Genomic DNA, 17,137 nt, shown 5'->3' with positions numbered 1-17,137 from the left:
TGGGGACTGTCACACATGGGAGAATACGGTGCATGTTCCCCTCGGATAGTACCAGGACCAGGGTGATGTGGCAGGCACAGTTGGGCAGTGGTGAGGGTAGGGTGCTGCTGGCTCATAGCCAAGCTCAAAATCCCTGCTGGTCCCAAGGGGCATGAGTCCATATCTGAGACCTGGAAGGGTGTAAGGATTTTAAAGAAAAAGAGGCTAATCCAGAAGAATGACAGGCAGAAGAGAATTTGTGTTTAGATGCAGGCGAGGCAGCTGGCTGCTCCTGATGCTGATGAAGACAGGAAGGAAGAGGAGCCCTTAGGTGGGGACATCCCACCAGTCCACCCAGCATCCCCAGAGGAGACTGGGACTCCTGGGAAGCAAAGTATGCAAGGTCATCTAGGAGTTAGGCGACTTCAGATTCTGAGTCATCCCAGCAGAACACATCACTGGGGGTCAGCAACCTCAGTAAAGGACAAGAGAGTAAAAACATAGTAGCCTGTGCAGGCCAGCAGTGTTAGTCCCAACCGCTCAACTTGCCACTGCCCAGAGAAAGCAGCCATGAAAACACACTCTTGACGTGGCAGTATTCCAAGAAAAGCACTTAGAAAAGCTGGTGTTTGGCTGGATCTGGCCCACTAGCTGTCATTTGCCATCTGCCGCATTAGATCAAGAAAGGCCCTCCCTTCCTGGATGCCAAAGTTCCTTTTACAGAACTCGTGACAGATGAATTTCTAGACTCTGTATGATTCCCTTCCTGTGACGGGGAGCTGGGCCCCATCTGTATTACCGGAGGCACTCTGATGTTTACAGATTCTTTTCATGCAGACTTCTCCTAAAAATATTAAGTGTTCTAACAACTGTCACAATAACAGTAAGAGCCATGAACAACTATCCTGTGGATTGGTAGCTGTCATGGCAAATTTGCAAAGGAATAAACTAAGCCTCTGAGAGGACATGGCTTGGGGCTGGCAGGGAGCAGAGCCGAGACTCCACCTGGAGCCTCTGACCTTAGCCCAGCAGACCGCAGGACAGCACATGAAGGAGGAGGAGATGTGAGGCAGGTGCTCCTAGGAGTCTGCAGGCCAGGCCATGCGGGGAGCAAAGTTTTCACAGGCATGTTCTACACGCAGGCTGTGTTCACTCTGCCTTCACTATGGGAAAATTACAGGGTAAAGGCACCGCTGATCAGAGTCACATATGTGGCACATTCCTGTCATCCCAAAACCTGGGAAGACTGAAACAGGGGAATCATGCACAACCCAGCCTGTGCATCTTATTTATTAATGAGACCCTGTCTCAAAGTAAAAATAGGCTGAGGAAGTAGCTATGTCTGAAAGGCCTGGGTTCAATCCTCAGTATGACACAAAAAATCGTGTGTTTTAATTAACTTGCTCATCATTGGCCACAATACCTGACACCTACAACTTAAAGAGCAGGGGAAGTTTATTTGGGTTCACAGTTTGATGAGGTTTCAGTCCCCAGTCAGATGACTCAAGGTGGGGTAGCATGGAAGAGGTGCATGGTAGAGGGTTTGCTCCTGGCATAGCAGGTAGGAAGAGGAGAGAGACAAGGGAGGAGGGGGCCCACGGACGCTTCCACGTCACACCCCCAGCGACCCACTTCTTCCAAGCAGGCTTCACCTTCCAGCATCACATTTAGCTCTAAACCCATCAGTATACCCACACCCTGATGAGTGTCATGTACCCCGATCCAACTTCCTCCCCAAAGCCCCACAACCGAGTGCATGAGGCTCTAGGGGAACATCTGGATATAACCCATAACATCAAGGGCCAGAATAGACAGAGGAGCCTGGGTTCAGCTTTTGCAACCTGAGTCTACTGGCTGAACCCCAGCCACTGAGAGAGCAGAGACAGGAGCCAACCCCAGGGCTCCCTGAGTCCTTGGGGCCCTCTTCTTGCCCAGGGCCAACTACTCACAGAGGGCAGCAGCCCCTTGCTTCCAGGGGCAAATGTGTGTACTAAGTAAAGGGAGGTATCTAAGCTGTCATGGGGGTATGAGGCCTCCTAGACCAGCATTCCACCCATAGCATTAGCAAACAAATGTCCTATGTATGTGGTGTCCCCTTTCAGACAAGGGGCAGCTAGGAAAAACATTTTCCATGAGCTCCTTTCAGAGGAGAAACTAAGTATCAGTAATAATAGTAATAATAACAATAAAAATGAAGAAACACTATCCTCAGTGAAAGTTTGCCACACGATCACTTTCTTTCTGGTTTCATACTTACAGACATAAATAATTAATAATTTGCATGTTTGATATTCAGACAGATAGTGAGGTTAAGCTTAACAGCCTAGGTTGTATGGTAATAACAATAAGCTTGTGTTCTGGAGGGTTAACAACCTAAGTTTGCAGACCAAAATTAGAGAAAAAGGAGGGCCACAAGGAAAGTCAACATTTTGGCCCTAGCTTTCCAAGGTCTATTAAGACTCAGGGCATATGAGAACTTGTACTGTAACATCATGTAACTCGGTAGTGTCCCAAATTTTATCAATTAGATTATGGGGCCAAAGAGGCCCCCAATCGATGATGTAGAGTGTGCCTAAGGAGAGTCACATGGAGAGAAAACATTCTCTCAGGCTTTCACAGAGAGCACACTGGCCAAGCAATGGCCGTGACTCATCCACATGGCTGACACTGACAAAGGTTCTACAATCTGAGGTACAGGATCTCAGGATAAATCCTGAGGGCATTTCACTGACCTTATCAGACTCAAAAGCTACAACTCTTGTTGCACAGGTCCTGCTTTACCTTGGTCTTAACCATCCAGCAGAAAAGTATAAAAATAAAATATAAGAAGCAAAGCCATGCTGTTATGTTGAGCTGTAGGGGACTCAGGTCAACAATTTCTGACATTGCCAGCCAAGCGGAAGACCCAATACTATTATGGGCTACTGGACTCTTTTAGAATATTTTGCAGAGTTAACACAGCTATAATATTCAAATAACGAAACTTAACAAAAGAAGGGGATACAGATGAATGTCCATTTTGTGTCTGTCTATTCAAAATGGTTAGGATAGATATATACTTGCGTTCTCTTAATGAATAGAGGGATTTGTTCTAATAGTGTTTGTAAATAGGATATCATGTCCGCATCTTGTACAGCAATTAACCACTAGAAAGAATGTATGCAATGTGTTAATTATTGAAGCTGTCCTACCAATTTGCTTTAAAACTGTCTCATTGTTATTTGTTTCTCAATAAAATTATGGAAAAAAATTTGCTATCGCAAGATCCACTTTCATACATTATGTGCAAGTGTATGTGCTTAGCACATGCACACCCTTGGGCCACCAGGCACCCCACACTTTCCTGGCACTTCCTCAGCGAAACAGGGACTGCCGCACCAGTTTAGAGCCTGAGAGCTGGAGAGCTGAGGCAGAAGCAGGCAGCATAACCAACCCACTTGCACAAGGAGGGCGGGGTAGGGGTCAGAGACCCGGCAGGTGCCACTGCCCCTTGTCTGTGACACTGTTGCCAATGCTTTGACGCACAGCCCTCCTGGAAGAAGCAGCCTGCAGGATGATATTCACAAGGGAATGAAGGAATTCCCACTTGCACTGTCATATCAGACCAGCTCCAGAAGCACAATAAAAGGCCATCTAGGCAGGGAGGGCAGAAGAAACACTGGTGCATGCACCTGAGGGGAAGAGAAGGCGCACTTGTGCTCCCCCTGCACAGTGAGTGAGTGCAGAGTCTGCAGGAGGCAGTCTCTCTGGGGTTCCCTGCAGGGCTGTGGTTCAGGCAGACAGGGGTCAGGCAAGGTCACCCATTAGACCACCCTGCACCCGGCTGCCCAGAGCAGAGCTTACTGTTCTCATCAGTGACATATATATAAATTGAAAATTGAGTAATTAAAATAAAGGATGGTTTTATATATATTAAAAATGAAGTCATTAAAAAATTAAGTAGTGTTTTTTTTTTTTTCTGAGTTTCTCATCATTTTCAGTAATTTTCTAATAAAATTTCCCAGCACACAGAATTAAGTAACTGGATGACTGTTTCTAGGTGGTGACCAGAAGCAAGATGAATTTTCCCAGGAGGAGCTTCCAGCAACCTCCAGGCACAGGGCAGGGCTGAGGCCCAGCGGCCTCTTGAGGCTCGTGTGGTCCCAAGGGCCAAGCCACAGTGGTGGACGTGGCGCCCCAAGCCCACAGCTAACTGTGAACTCCTCCCAGCTATTAGGCCCACTCAGAGGGATGGCTGGGCGGGTCACCACGGTCATGCATGTGTAGGCTATGTATACGTGTGCTGTGAGTGTGTGAGGGGAGGTGATATGCGTGGAAGGAAAGATGTGTGTGGGTTTGCCTGGTTTGTGTGTGTATACTGGTGTATCCAGTGTGTATCTGAGGTGTGTGTGTGTGTGTGTGTGTGTGTGTGAGGTTTGTGTGGTGTATGTGTGTGGCACATATGCACGGTATATCTGAGGTGTGTACAGTACGTGCATATGAGATTTTGGGTGCGTGTGAAGTGTATGTTGTGTGTAGTTATGTGTGGTGCAGTTGTGTGGTGTGATGCTTACGTGAGTGTGCGGTATGATGTGTGTATGTGTATTATATATGTGTATGAGTGCAGTGTGAAGGGAATGTGGGTGTGAGATGTGTTTTTGTGCAGTGTGAGTGTCCTGCATGGCCCATGGAGTCTCCCTACTAGACAGCCAGAGGGAGCCTGGGGCAAGCAGTATGGTGGGAAGGGCATGGTCCCTGGGGAACAAGCCCCCAGCAGGGTGTGGCCTCTTCTTTTTTATGTATTGGGTACAGGGTCTCACTGCACAGCTCAGACTCTTGTTCATCTTCCTGTTTTCAGCCTCCCCTGCTCTGGGATTACAGGCATGTGCCATTAAGCCTGGTCTCTGTGGCTGGCTCAGCATGCCCGGGTTCGGGGCCAGCAAGTTGTGTGGTGCTGGGGATCGAACCTCAGTCCCTGCGCTTGCTAAGGAGGCGCTTAATTTGTTGGGCTATCTCGCCAGCCTTGAGGTATGGCTTCTTTGATGACTTTTGAGACTCATTTTTAGAAAGTGTCAGTGCCCATAGACTCCCAGGATGAGATGCACCAGCGTCCAACCCAAAGCCTGCCCTGGGTGGGGTGCTGAGTCCCAGGGGAATGATGGCTACAGTGTCTGTGGGCGGTCTCACCTCTAGCTGAGGGAAGACTCCTGGCTGCCCTGACCTCCTGCCAGGGAAGTTCAGCGACAGAGCTGAGCCTCAACTCTGCTTCCTGCAAATAGGAGTGACCACACTCTGCCACTAAGCTTTATGAGTACAGTCCTGCACGCAGGGTGGACCTCACTCCCCAGGCAGTGACCCGACCGACCGACCGCTGTCCTGCGTGGTGCAGCCTGAGGCTGTGTGGCGGCACTGCTGACCTCCAGTGCCTGCTGAGCGGCTGCCCGCTGCCCCCACACTCCCGACCGTGCACTAGGTAACGTGGGTACTTTGTCTGCTTCAACACTGTACTCAGCACTATGGGATCACCTTGCCCATGGCAGGATTTGTCCTGTTACCTCTCTCCTCTCTGGAAAGTGCAACCCCAAAGCAGGATGACAGAGAGAGGCCTTGCTACGTACAGTGACCCTTATGCCTTAGACAGATGTCCAAGGAAACAGGGTCCAATAAATACGCACTAAAAATAACCCCAAAGCATACAGCAAGCATCCTTCAAGGATCACTGCTAGGAGAGAGCGCCCATAAATGTCTAGTCCATTTCCCATCACCTGTGCTGTGGAATTGAATGAAAATAAAAATTTTCAGGACATGAGACAGAAAAACACACAAATGGATTTTTTTTTTTTTTTTTTTTTTTTTGTTCTGAGGATGGAACCCAGGGCCTTCCCACTAAGCTATGCCTCCAGTATTTTTTTAAGAAAACTATTTTGACACAGAGTCTCACTAAGTCACTAAGTCGCCTAGGCTGAGCTTGTACTTGCAGTCCTCCTGCTTCGGCCTCCCAGAGCGCTAGGCTTGGAGGGTAAGAGCCAATTCCTTGAGAAGGCTGAGTATGCTAGCTGCTGGCCACAGGACAAAGCAAGGGCCAGTCCTCCATAAGCACCAGGCTCAATCCCTGTGGAAAGCAGGGTGGGGACCCTTCAGAAAACTGGGGTTAGAGGTCCTGTTTGACCCAGCTACTCCCCTTCTGGGTATCTTCCCCAGAGAGTCGAAGTCATCACATCACAGCAATACATGTGCACACGTTCACTCTAGCACAAGCTGTCGTAGCTAAATCTTGGAAACGATCCAAATGCCAACAACAAGGAATGGATAAAAGCACATGCTATTTTTAAACAATGGAGTGCTACTCAGCCATAAAGAAGGACGCGTTTGAGACTTGTATAGTAAATAGAAACAACCTGAGACATACTAGTAAGTGAAATAAACCAGACTTACGTGTGTGCCCACTGGAATGCCTCCTTAGTGAAAAAGAGCGAAGAAGGTCCAACATGTACAACAGATGCTGTGAAATGGAAAGAAACTGCTCAAACAGAAAGAGAAACTGGGAAGGGAAGAAGGAGTAAGAAAGAACAGAAAAGGAAATATATATATATAGTGTATGTTACACAGATATAGATGTTAAGATAGTTATACTATTAATTTCTCTTATTTAGTTCACTGAAAAGAAATGTTGTGCTTATATTCTTTGATCAATTTTTCATGCCTATATCTTGTAATCTGAGCAACTACTTTGAAGCTAACCCTATTCAATGTATTAAATATTTTTACTCTTCTATTACCTTGTTCTGAAATTTTGTATCATTGTTTTGATTGTTTTTTTCTCTGTCATATAAAAAAAAATAAGCACCAGGTCCCATGGCCTGCTTACCCCTCCCTCATCATGTAGTGAACAAGCCTGAGAGGAGCCCTGGACCCCACACTGCATGGGGCAGAGTCTTAGGGGAGCAAAGGTAACGGTGATGTTACACACTGATCAGAAAGCAGAGCTGTGCTTTATTTTAATTAATTAATTAATTAATTTATTTATTTATTTATTTATGAGGAACCAGGGATTGAACTCAGGATCTTGCACTTGTCAGGGAAGTGCTAATTCCACTGAGCCATCTCCCTGGCCCCCAGAGCTGTGCTTTAAATGCTCACATCATCCTAGTGACAAAGTCATGCATGTTGACTTTATTGAAAATAAATGATGAATTCCAAGTTATCTGCATGTAGCTATGTCTCTGGTAGCTGGGATTCTAACAGGGCTCTTGGCAGAAGGCTCAATGGAGATTTCCCAAGTCCTAAGAAGTAGGACAGCTGAGGTACATGGTGGATCAGGTGAACAGTAAATGAGAGAATTAATCTCACAACAGTGAAGTCTGTCTCCTTGCCTGCCTGTGGTTTCACTGCAGGTAGAACATCCAGTAGTCAGAATTCTGATTAGAATAGGGATGTACCTAGCCATGACACATCTTGAGGAGAAAGGAGAGAGAGAGAGAGAGAGGCAAACAGACAGACAGACCGACAGACAGAGAGGCAGCCATGAGCCCTAAGAGGAACAGCGTTACAGAAGCATGAGAGGCTTCTATTCCTCCTAGTCCACGCCCACATCGCAACCAGAGCCTAGGAGTGAAAGGCAGAATCCAGATTCAAAGCCAGTATTCCTACATGGGGGCACTGGGGTCAGGACCACCTCATCACATCCCCGAAATAGAAGTAGGTGGAGGCCACATCAGCCGCGGCCAGCTGGCATTCCACAGGCCCACTTACAGTGACCCGATAAGCTATATAAAGGCCGTTTTGTGGCCACGACGCAGTCTAGGGTGGAGAAAGCTCTTAATTACAGAGCCTGGGCACGGTCTCCACCCCACACACTGCAGGAAGCCCAGGCTGAGATTTGCTCCCCTGGGAATCTCAGAGAGACAGCAGTCAGAGGAACTTCTGTGGATGTGTACAAGGACAACAGGACACCACAGAAGTCCGCATAAGAGTTTCCTAGGGAGGTCTTCGAGGGGTCTAATGCCTGACAGGCAGTTTCACTGACCCTGGTCACTGTTCCTGTCCCAATTGCCATGGTTATTCCATTCCTGAGTTTGCACCTTTTTCATTCATAAAATGGGACAAGGACTTCAGGTACTGTTAGCGTCACTCAGCAGGCACCCAGTGACCACCACATATACGCCAGGCCCATGGGAGGCCCAGAGTAGGAAGCAGCAATTCCACATTCGAGAAGATTCCAGAGGCAGGTTGAGAGTCATTATCCTGCTCCCTGCCACCCCATAGCCTCTCTGCCTTCAGAGCCATCAACCGCGAAGTATGAGGACCCTACTTCCCAGGACTGCGGTGACACTTTCGTGAATCTGGGATATAAAGATGCTTCCTAAGTAACACATCCAGCCAGTGAGAGCTCAGGACCTGAAGTCAAATGCAGTGAACTCAAATGCCCCACTCTACCATTCTGGTGGGCAGCAGGGTACCTGGATGATGTGTTGACTCACAGTCTCCAAGCATAGTCACCTCAGGGTAAGCCAGAAATGGAACAGGGCCAACTGCCACACAAGGCTGCAGCACACATTACCTGTGCCATATGTGTGGCCACAGGGAAAGGGAAAAATGGCACAGCTTGGACTGAAAACAGTGACTTATAATTGCTGAGTTATTCAGTCTAGCTATGACTTCAGTAGCAGCCAGTGGCTGGAACTATAATACAGCTCTTGGCAGAAAGCTACGGAACCATTAAAAGTCTTGAAAAGTGGGAGACAGTGAGGTATACAGTGATCCAGGAGCATCTGGACTAAAGCCTGTCTTCTGCAGTGGACACCCAGAAGGAGGGCAGCCCGACACCATGCCAGCCTCTGCTCCACCTAGTCACTCTCCGTGATGACCATGAGGTAACTCCCTGCTGGGATGCAGATCCAAGCCCATCTCTGCTCACAGATCTCAACTTTGCCACCTGAGGGCCAGAGCCATTGCACCCACACCTTACTTCCTGTGAGTTACCTATGCAGTTAGGCTCCCTCTGAAGGGCAGGCAGCCTTGAAAACTCCCTGGTCACTAGAGCTGCCTTTCCTCTCTTCTGTGGCCAACTGGATAGGAAAAGAGGGAATGGGCTCTAGAAGCTCCTGCACCTTCACTCATCACTGCTATCCTCAGCATCACCATAAAACAGAGATGAGGAAGAAGTGGGAGAAGAGGAAAAGAAAGAGGAAAAGGAGGAGCAGCAACAGTGGCCATTGTTGTCCCATAAACCCACAGCGTAGAAGCTACAATGCATGCATGGTTTCCAGTCCTACTGTAGGTGGGGCTTAGGAAGAGGTAGACAGCTCATGTTTATTTATAAACAAGAAAGCTAAAAATCAGGGAAGTTGAGTAACATGTTAAAAATCATATAAGTTAAAGGTCCAATGGCCAAGCATTGGAAATTCTACATACAATTGTTTATCTATTTATTTTTTCTTTTTGTATTTGGTACAGGGTCTCATTAAGCAGCTAGACTCCTAGCAATTCCCCTAGGAGGATCAGCCTCCCCAGGGCTGGGATTAGAGGCATGCACCACCACACCAGGTCTTGGTCTCCATGGCAAGCTGAGTGCGTCCAGGCGTGGGGCCAGCATGGCATGTGGTGCCGGGGATTGAACCCCAGTCCCTGCGATTCCCAAGTGCACTGAGCTATCTTGTCAGCCCTCATCCATTGTCTTTACACAACTAACCTCCAAGGGCTGCAGAATCTACCACCTGCAGCAGCCAAGACTTCCCCTCCAAGACATAACATTCAAAAGGAAATGCAAATGACCTCATGTGCACAGTTAAATTTTCTAGTAGGCACCTTAAAAATCATAAAAAGAATCCAGGTAAAATGGTTTTACTAATCTATTGCGTTGAACACAATTTCCCAGAATATGATCAATTGAATGTACGATCTATATAAAAATCCTCGAAATGTGTTTATCACTTTTTATTCTGTATATAAATACCTGTGTGTGTATCAGCCTCACAGCAGTTCTCATCCAAAGCAGGCACTCTGTGTTACCCCACACACTAGACAGCACAGGCCTAGGGCTTGCGGCTCCCGTGCATACAGTGGCCCTGTGGGCATGCGCTTCAGGGTGGGTGGGGTAAGGATGGCGTGAGCAACTGTAGCACACCAAACCCCTCAGATCTATGCATCGAGCACAGTTGGGTCTGACAGGAAAATCTCTTAGGCAAGGCTCGCTCAATCACACCCACTCTACACTGCCCAGGCCTGCCTGCACCTACCCTCAACGCCTAACCAATTATATCTGATGACCAAAATCTGGATGAAGGAGGTATCTCAGTTGTCGTGAGGCAGGCACAATTACCCACATACAAAGTAACGCATACATAAAATGCAGGAGGCAGTCGGTGTCCACACCCCATCATGTAACTGCCCGCTGCTCCCCTCAAGTGGACAAGAGCCTCTCAAGGACAGAGGGAATGGCAAACATCTCTCTCACTCCATCCTGGGCTCTGGTGTGTGCCCCAGCAGGAAGGAACCTCTCACTGTGTGTTTGGCTGATGAGTGAATGAGCAAGTGAATACTCATTGAATTTAACGACTGTTTACTACAATGCATACTTGCTAAAGACCACTGACTGAATGGGATGAATTGAATGTAAAGGCCACTACACTATGAGATGGTTAAATGAAGCGGGTTGCTCCGAATGAATAATATGTAGAATAGCACTCCACTGTTAGTCTGTGATTTTTCCAGATCATCTCTGTGAAGCTCATATTCAGAATAGTTCCTATTCAAATCTGCTTCATAGTTACTCCCAGGCATCTTCTACTTGCCAAGGGACTTTTAGTGTTTGGATTGTGTGACACTCCTTGATTTAATCTTGCCAGATGTTTCCAGTATATCACTGGCAGCACTTTTATTTTGTTTTGCTTAGTTTCTAATTGAAGTGATTGTAAGAGGATTTTGCTTCGTTTTCCACCAAAATAGATCAGCCCCTCTTCATTTCACAGCTGTATTTACAAAACTGGATTCCCCACAGGCAACTGAGCATTCATGGAAATCCTGCTTCTGTTTAGGTATTTGGAGAATCCATAAAGGATCTTCAGGCTTTTCCTGAGGTTTCCAAGATGGACATGGGCTGGTTGGGGTTTAGTACCTTTCCTTTTAGTACCAGTTCCCTACTTTCCCCCCATGGCAAAATGCTTTCCCTGAAGGAAAGAGGATGGTATCTATCTCCACTTCTGAATGTTAGACAGTGTCAGGTGGCTTAGGCCCCCAAGAGTCCATCTATTTCCACTATGAGTCTAGAAGTGTCATGACTGTCTTCATCCAATGAGAATGAGCTTCTGGCATGTCCTTGGGCTGCAGGCGCACAGGGCACTAAGGGGCACTGAAGCTGTCTTGGGTGCCCGTTCACCCCCTCTCTCCTCTAAGTCCTGTTCCCAGCCCTAAAGACACCCACACCTGCTTAAGCAGTCTTGCCACCCAGGCAGGAACCTGGCCATGGAGAGTGCAGAAGGAGCCTGATTTCATCGCTGAAGCATTCTGACATCTTTCTTTTTGTGCATGTGTGAAGTCACAGTGGGGTTTCTAGGACCAGTTCGCTGAAACTTGCCCCTGACAGCTCAGTTTGGTGATGGTGACAGCTGCTGTCTAGTGACATAGCAGGAGGAGCCAATCTGTGGGAGGCTGAAGGCTGGATTCTGCTCCCTGTCACCAGTTTGTAATAAGCAACAAAGTAAGTCACTTACATTAAGCCGTTGGTCAGTGCCTTGCTCACATACTAGGCTGTAGGTTACCTTCACTTAGCTTCTTGGCATCAACTTTCTCATCCATAAAATGGATGTAGTTATCAATGCTGATCTCTCCTATAGTCCATTTCTTGGGCTATCTCTAGCTCTCTTGTCAAGGGCCAACATGCTGTTCTTTTCTGCTGTCATATTCCATTCTCTACCCAGAATGATCACGTCACATCTCCGTGTAAGAACCCAACAAACTCTTCGCCTTGGCACATAGGATCTCCTTTATTGGAAATGACAATCTGACAATCCCAGCAATGTCCACTCCCTTCCATGACCCTCTGCACGCAGAGTTACTATACTTCACTGGCTGTTGTGGCATCCCCAGGTCCAGCACCACCTCTTCCTCTCCAGTGCAAGCAAGTCATGGGCGGCCTGAGCACACTGCCCCCAAGACCCCATCAGCATGGCCTCTGCCTTGCACAGCCAAGTGAGGCCAGTCTCGTGGGGTTGTCTGACCTTCATTCAGTGCAAAACCTCAGAACCATTCTTTTCCTGAGTCCTTGTCATACTTCTAGATTAGGAGCACCCTAAGGACAGAGACTCACTTTTTTCTTCTATCATTCTAGAAATCAGGGGGCAGCCACACTCAAAGCAGGTCTCCAGTGTCTGTGAGACAGGTAGAGATTAAATAAGCAACCCAGAAAGGTGTGTTGCATTTTGGTAAACAAGCTAAGCATTTGTTTCTGCTGCGCTTCAGCTGCTGGTGAGACTCATGTGTGCTGAGCCACATGCAGTTGCTCCCCTGCCAACCCTGTCCTCTACCACCCCTTCCTTCCCTAAGGCTGTGGTATCCCTCATGCAGTGAGCACTGGGCTCCCCAGCCAGGCCTTGCTCAGTGCCATGCAGCAGTCTGCAAGACGGGCTGAGATTACACTCCCAGCTCCAACAAGCCTCTAAGTATTTCACAACTTGTCTTCCAAAGTCACCTAGTACCCACTATGACCCAGGAACAACTGAAGTCACCCAAGGAAGCAGGTAGGGGCAGAAACTGGAGACAGGCTAGACCAGGAGGAGACCCCGCCATCCTTCCTGTCCTGAGAAGGGACTGTCCTCACAGTGACCCCGGGACACTGAAGGTCAGGCTTCTGGGTCAGTTATTAGCTCCTGCTTGCCTGCTGCCCAGTACACTAAGCCTCAGTCACAAGGAGCAGATGTCAAACAAAACAAGTAAGAGGCCCGAGGCTATCTCAGAGGGCAGCAGGCCCACAGCCCTCTGCCACCTCTGGCCAGCTGCTCTGCATCTATGCTGGCCTGATTGTTCCTGGAAGCCACCATGAAGCCAGGGTGACACTGGGTGAGAGCGCAGGCACCTCACAGATGGAGAGGAGACCTAGACTTCCCTTGCTCCCATCTCAAACCCATTCCTCTGACCCCCACATCTGTCCCACAGGGGCAAGACAATCCTCCTGGGCTGCTGAGTGTGGGCATCACTAGGTCCCTGGAGATTGATTCTGGCCCTTGAAGGGCCATGTCTCCTTCCTCTGCCGCCCCCCCTGCTCCTGCCTAGGGCCCCTGCCTCCCTCGGCCAGCTGGCTAGAACAGGAAACCCCACTAGGATTCCCCCATTCACTCACTCTCGCACAGCCTGCGCCGCAGCTTGCCACGGATCTTGTCGATGGCGTCAAAGTCCGACACGTGGAAGATGTGGGCAGATTTGGGTTCAGAGGCGATCTCCTCCAGCTCGTCCTTCAGCGCGGTGCCCACGCCCACCGCGAAGATGCGGATACCCGCCGCATGAGCGGCCGCTGCGGCGTCCAGCACCAGGTCCTGGCTGCGGCCATCTGTCAGCAGGATGGCCACCTGCTTCAAGGCACGGTTTCCTGGCCGCCCGCCGGCCTGCGGGGAGAAGCTGCGGCCCGTGATGTAGCGCAAGGCATCGCCTGTGTTGGTGTTGCCGCCGTGGTAGGGGATGCGCCCTGCTGCTGCCCTCACCTCCTCTCGGGAGCTGAAGCGACCCAGCTCAAAGGCAGTGGTGGGCGCATCACTGTAGTGCACAACGCCCACGCGTGTGCGGTCCGGGCCCACCTCAAATGTGTCCACCAGGTTGGCTACCCACTGCCGCACCTTCTCAAAGTTTTCCTTGCCCACGCTGGAGGAGGTGTCCAGGAGGAAAACCAAGTCATAGTGCACACTTTTGCAGCCTGCAGGAAAGGGGACAGGGGACAAATAGGTTATAGAGAAGGCAGGTCTCTGGAAGCCTAGCTACTGGTGCCACACAGGCCTCTCTCAAAGTGCAACCCACTCTGCCCCTGACTGGCATTGCACAGTCAGGAAAGTGAGGCTTTCTAAGAGTCTGAGCCTCAGCTTCCTGTCCTGTGGCAAAGGTCATGAGCTCCCCCAACCCGCATCAGAGACCTTTCCACTCATGCTGCAAGGTGGTGCATTAACTGCCTCACACCCCCAGGAGGCCACTGTGTACCATCTCTTTGGTTTTACTTTGCTTAAAAAGTAATCATTTCATTATCATTATTTAAACCTACTACAAACAGTGCATTCCCATTTCAAATACACAATTCATCAAAACCTGCTTGAAGTTCCCCTGTGTCTGTCCACACAGAGATAAGCACTGTGAAATCCTGGGGTATGTCCCTAAGCACGTCTGATTGCCTCACAGCTACTGCTGGATATGGGACTGACACAGAGGAGCCTTTGCCTGAATCTGGTGCTGTGCCGCATGTTACTTTCCAGCACCACTGTCCTGACTCCATGGCTGCAGGGTGCACCGCATGGATGGATGCCATGAATCTTAGCCCGTGCTGCCCTGCAGGATATTTGAACATTTTACAGGACTTCTTTATCAGAAGTCATGAAGTATAGTCAATTCCTGTGCACTTTAAATATAAACGTATGAACATCCTATGATGTGTTAGGAACATATGCTTGCAGTTTTAAAACTGCGAATTTTATATTAATTATGCAATATGGTTTTTATAAGCAACACAAAAGACCACGCCATCTTTCTCATCCTCATGGCAGCCCTGTTCTGGGCTTGCTCATCCATTTTGTTTTGTAACTGGATCATACGAGGAAAGTGTTTTGTAACCTCCAAGGTGCTGTGCAGATGCACCAGCCTACCTGCCCCAGGAGAGGCCCGGCCACACCTGCAGCTCCCACTGAGTGGCCTCTGGAAGCAAAGCCCAAGTGTGTGGGCAGCACACCACGGGCGCCAAACAAGAGTATGCTATTAATGCAGTATATTATTTGTTGAAACTGTACTTTCGATTTGATTTGAAACTGTCTCATTGCTATATGTTTATCAATAAAACTTTGAAAAGAAAAAAAAATACGACCCACAAAAGAGCATGCTTTAGCACATCAGGTCAGCACGAGGACCAATGGCTACCATAGGAGACTGAGAGGAAGGCCCCATGCGCTGCACAGGGGCTCTCTGGGAGGCTGAGGCAGCAGGCACACAGGGTGGACCCCAGCCTGGGTAACTTAGGGACTTAAGGAGACTCTGCCTCAAAAAAATCCAAAAGGCTGAGATACAACTCAGTGTAAAAGCCTGAATTCAACCCCCTGGAATGAGGGGAAAGTGGCTGTAACATTTGTTACACCATTCTTTAGGCCTTTAAAACCTATAAAGATGGATACATTTTATCTACCAATTCCAAATTTAGTGATCTACCCCAAGAAAATTAGAAACATTGAGGGGATAAAAGGTGTTCTTTGTGCCGTTTCTTATTTGTTTTATCCATCAACATAAAAATATAAGTCTAGGCCAGGTATGATGAGGCACACTTGTTGCTCCAGGACTCTGGGAGGCTGAGGCAGGAGGATCGCAAGGCAGGTGTTTATGCTGCTGAGCTATCTCCCTGGCACCCCCTGTGCTCACTGCAGCAGGCAGACGTCCTTGGCGTAGGTCACAGGGCTGGAAGTGACACTGAATATCTGCTGTGTAGGCCCCCAGGGGTACAGGGTGTGGCCCCCAGCACCACCAGGCCTCTTGGGTGTCCCGAGGGCAGATAGCAGGGCTGGGTGAGGGCCCATCCTTGCCTCTGGTTCCCTCCCACCCCCATCTGAGGCACCAGGAGCTCTGTGACACCTTCATTGCTCACATGGGCACCAAGACAACTGTTCCCACTTTAATTACAGCAGAACTCCAATCGCTGCAATATTAATGTGAATCATAAAAACATGCTTACAAAGTGCACAGTGCAGTGTATGTTACTATCCCACCTCCACAATTACTGCCATTGCAACAATAATACACGAAATATCACAGTGACATGACAAAGACAGTCACAGAAACAACCTCCCTCATCATGCACATGGGATGGCAAATAAAAATCACTGTGCCATAGATTCCTACCTGCAGTGCAGTCTTAGGCAGCCACAGCAGTGACGGGCTAGCTGTGAGGAACGCACTTGCCAGGGGAGATACGTTTCCAGGAGTCTCGGGGCTTGGAAGCTATTTACAAAATATGCACCGTAGGACAGAATTTCTGGAAAGAAAACCTGCGCTCTGTGTGTACATGTGTGTGTATGTCCCTGTGTGTGTGCATGTGTGTGTGTGTGTATACAGTTGTACACGTGACCTACAGGTGGAAGCTGGGTTATCTCTGACAAGCAAAGCTATGCATGGATTTCATTATTTTGTATTTTTAGCTTTTATATTTGCAATAAAAAATTCCAACCCAGAAAAAAATAGAGCTATATATGTTTACAAACACAGACACACACACACACACACACACACACACACACACACATTGCCTCTCTGACCTTAGTAGTCAACACTACTCTTAGGATTTCTTTTTTTACTTCTTCCTTTTTTATTTTTTAAAAAGTACTAAATAGTGATAGAAAAAAAAATAAAAGCGGTACAAGATTTCACTAAACAAAGTAATAGGAATTCAATAGTGGGTTACTGTATTACATGATGCTATCTTTAAATTAGTTGTTCAGATTACCAGAAATAAACATATAAGATTCCTTTAAAGAAGAAAAAAACCAATAACAAAGAAGTTGTAAGAAATTCAAAAGAGGAAAAAAATTAGGGTAAAAGAAATATGTTAAGCTTTAACTGTTCCTTTCAAAAGACCAGCTGAGGGAAAGAAATTGTAAGGTGCTACTCTTGAATATTCCACATCAACCTCTCCTTCCACGTTTGTTTTTCAAATATTTTTTAAAAAATCTTTCATTTATTTGGTACAGGGTCTCACTACGCAGCATGGACTCATAGTGATCCTTCTGTCTCAGACTTAGTTCTGGGATTACAGGTGTGTGCCACCACGCATTTTCGGTGGCTGGCACAGTATGCCCTGGCTTCCAGGGCTGGCAAGGCATGCGGTATTGGGGATCGAACTCTGGACCTTGTGTTTGCCGGGCAGGCACTTAGACCTCAGCTATCTTCTCATCTCTCCCTCCAGCTTTCAAAGTCCAGGTAACAGCATAATAGTCCAGGTAGGACTGTT

At 48.1% G+C, this 17,137-nt stretch overlaps 1 protein-coding gene across 2 annotated transcripts in view; it reads right to left on the bottom strand.

Annotated features, from left to right (window-relative positions):
* Col22a1 (collagen type XXII alpha 1 chain) overlaps positions 1-17,137 on the bottom strand; it is a 239,348-nt gene that overhangs the window by 220,338 nt on the left and 1,873 nt on the right. For both annotated transcript variants that reach the window (XM_004638934.3, XM_023723988.1), the window contains exon 2: positions 13,295-13,861. In XM_004638934.3, coding sequence (XP_004638991.1) covers positions 13,295-13,861 — 567 coding nt within the window. The remainder of the gene's footprint in view (positions 1-13,294; positions 13,862-17,137) is intronic.

Source organism: Octodon degus, unplaced genomic scaffold (genome assembly GCF_000260255.1).
Source record: "Octodon degus isolate 3935 unplaced genomic scaffold, OctDeg1.0 scaffold00104, whole genome shotgun sequence".
Taxonomy (NCBI): domain Eukaryota; kingdom Metazoa; phylum Chordata; class Mammalia; order Rodentia; family Octodontidae; genus Octodon; species Octodon degus.
This window is presented reverse-complemented; position numbering and strand designations above follow the sequence as displayed.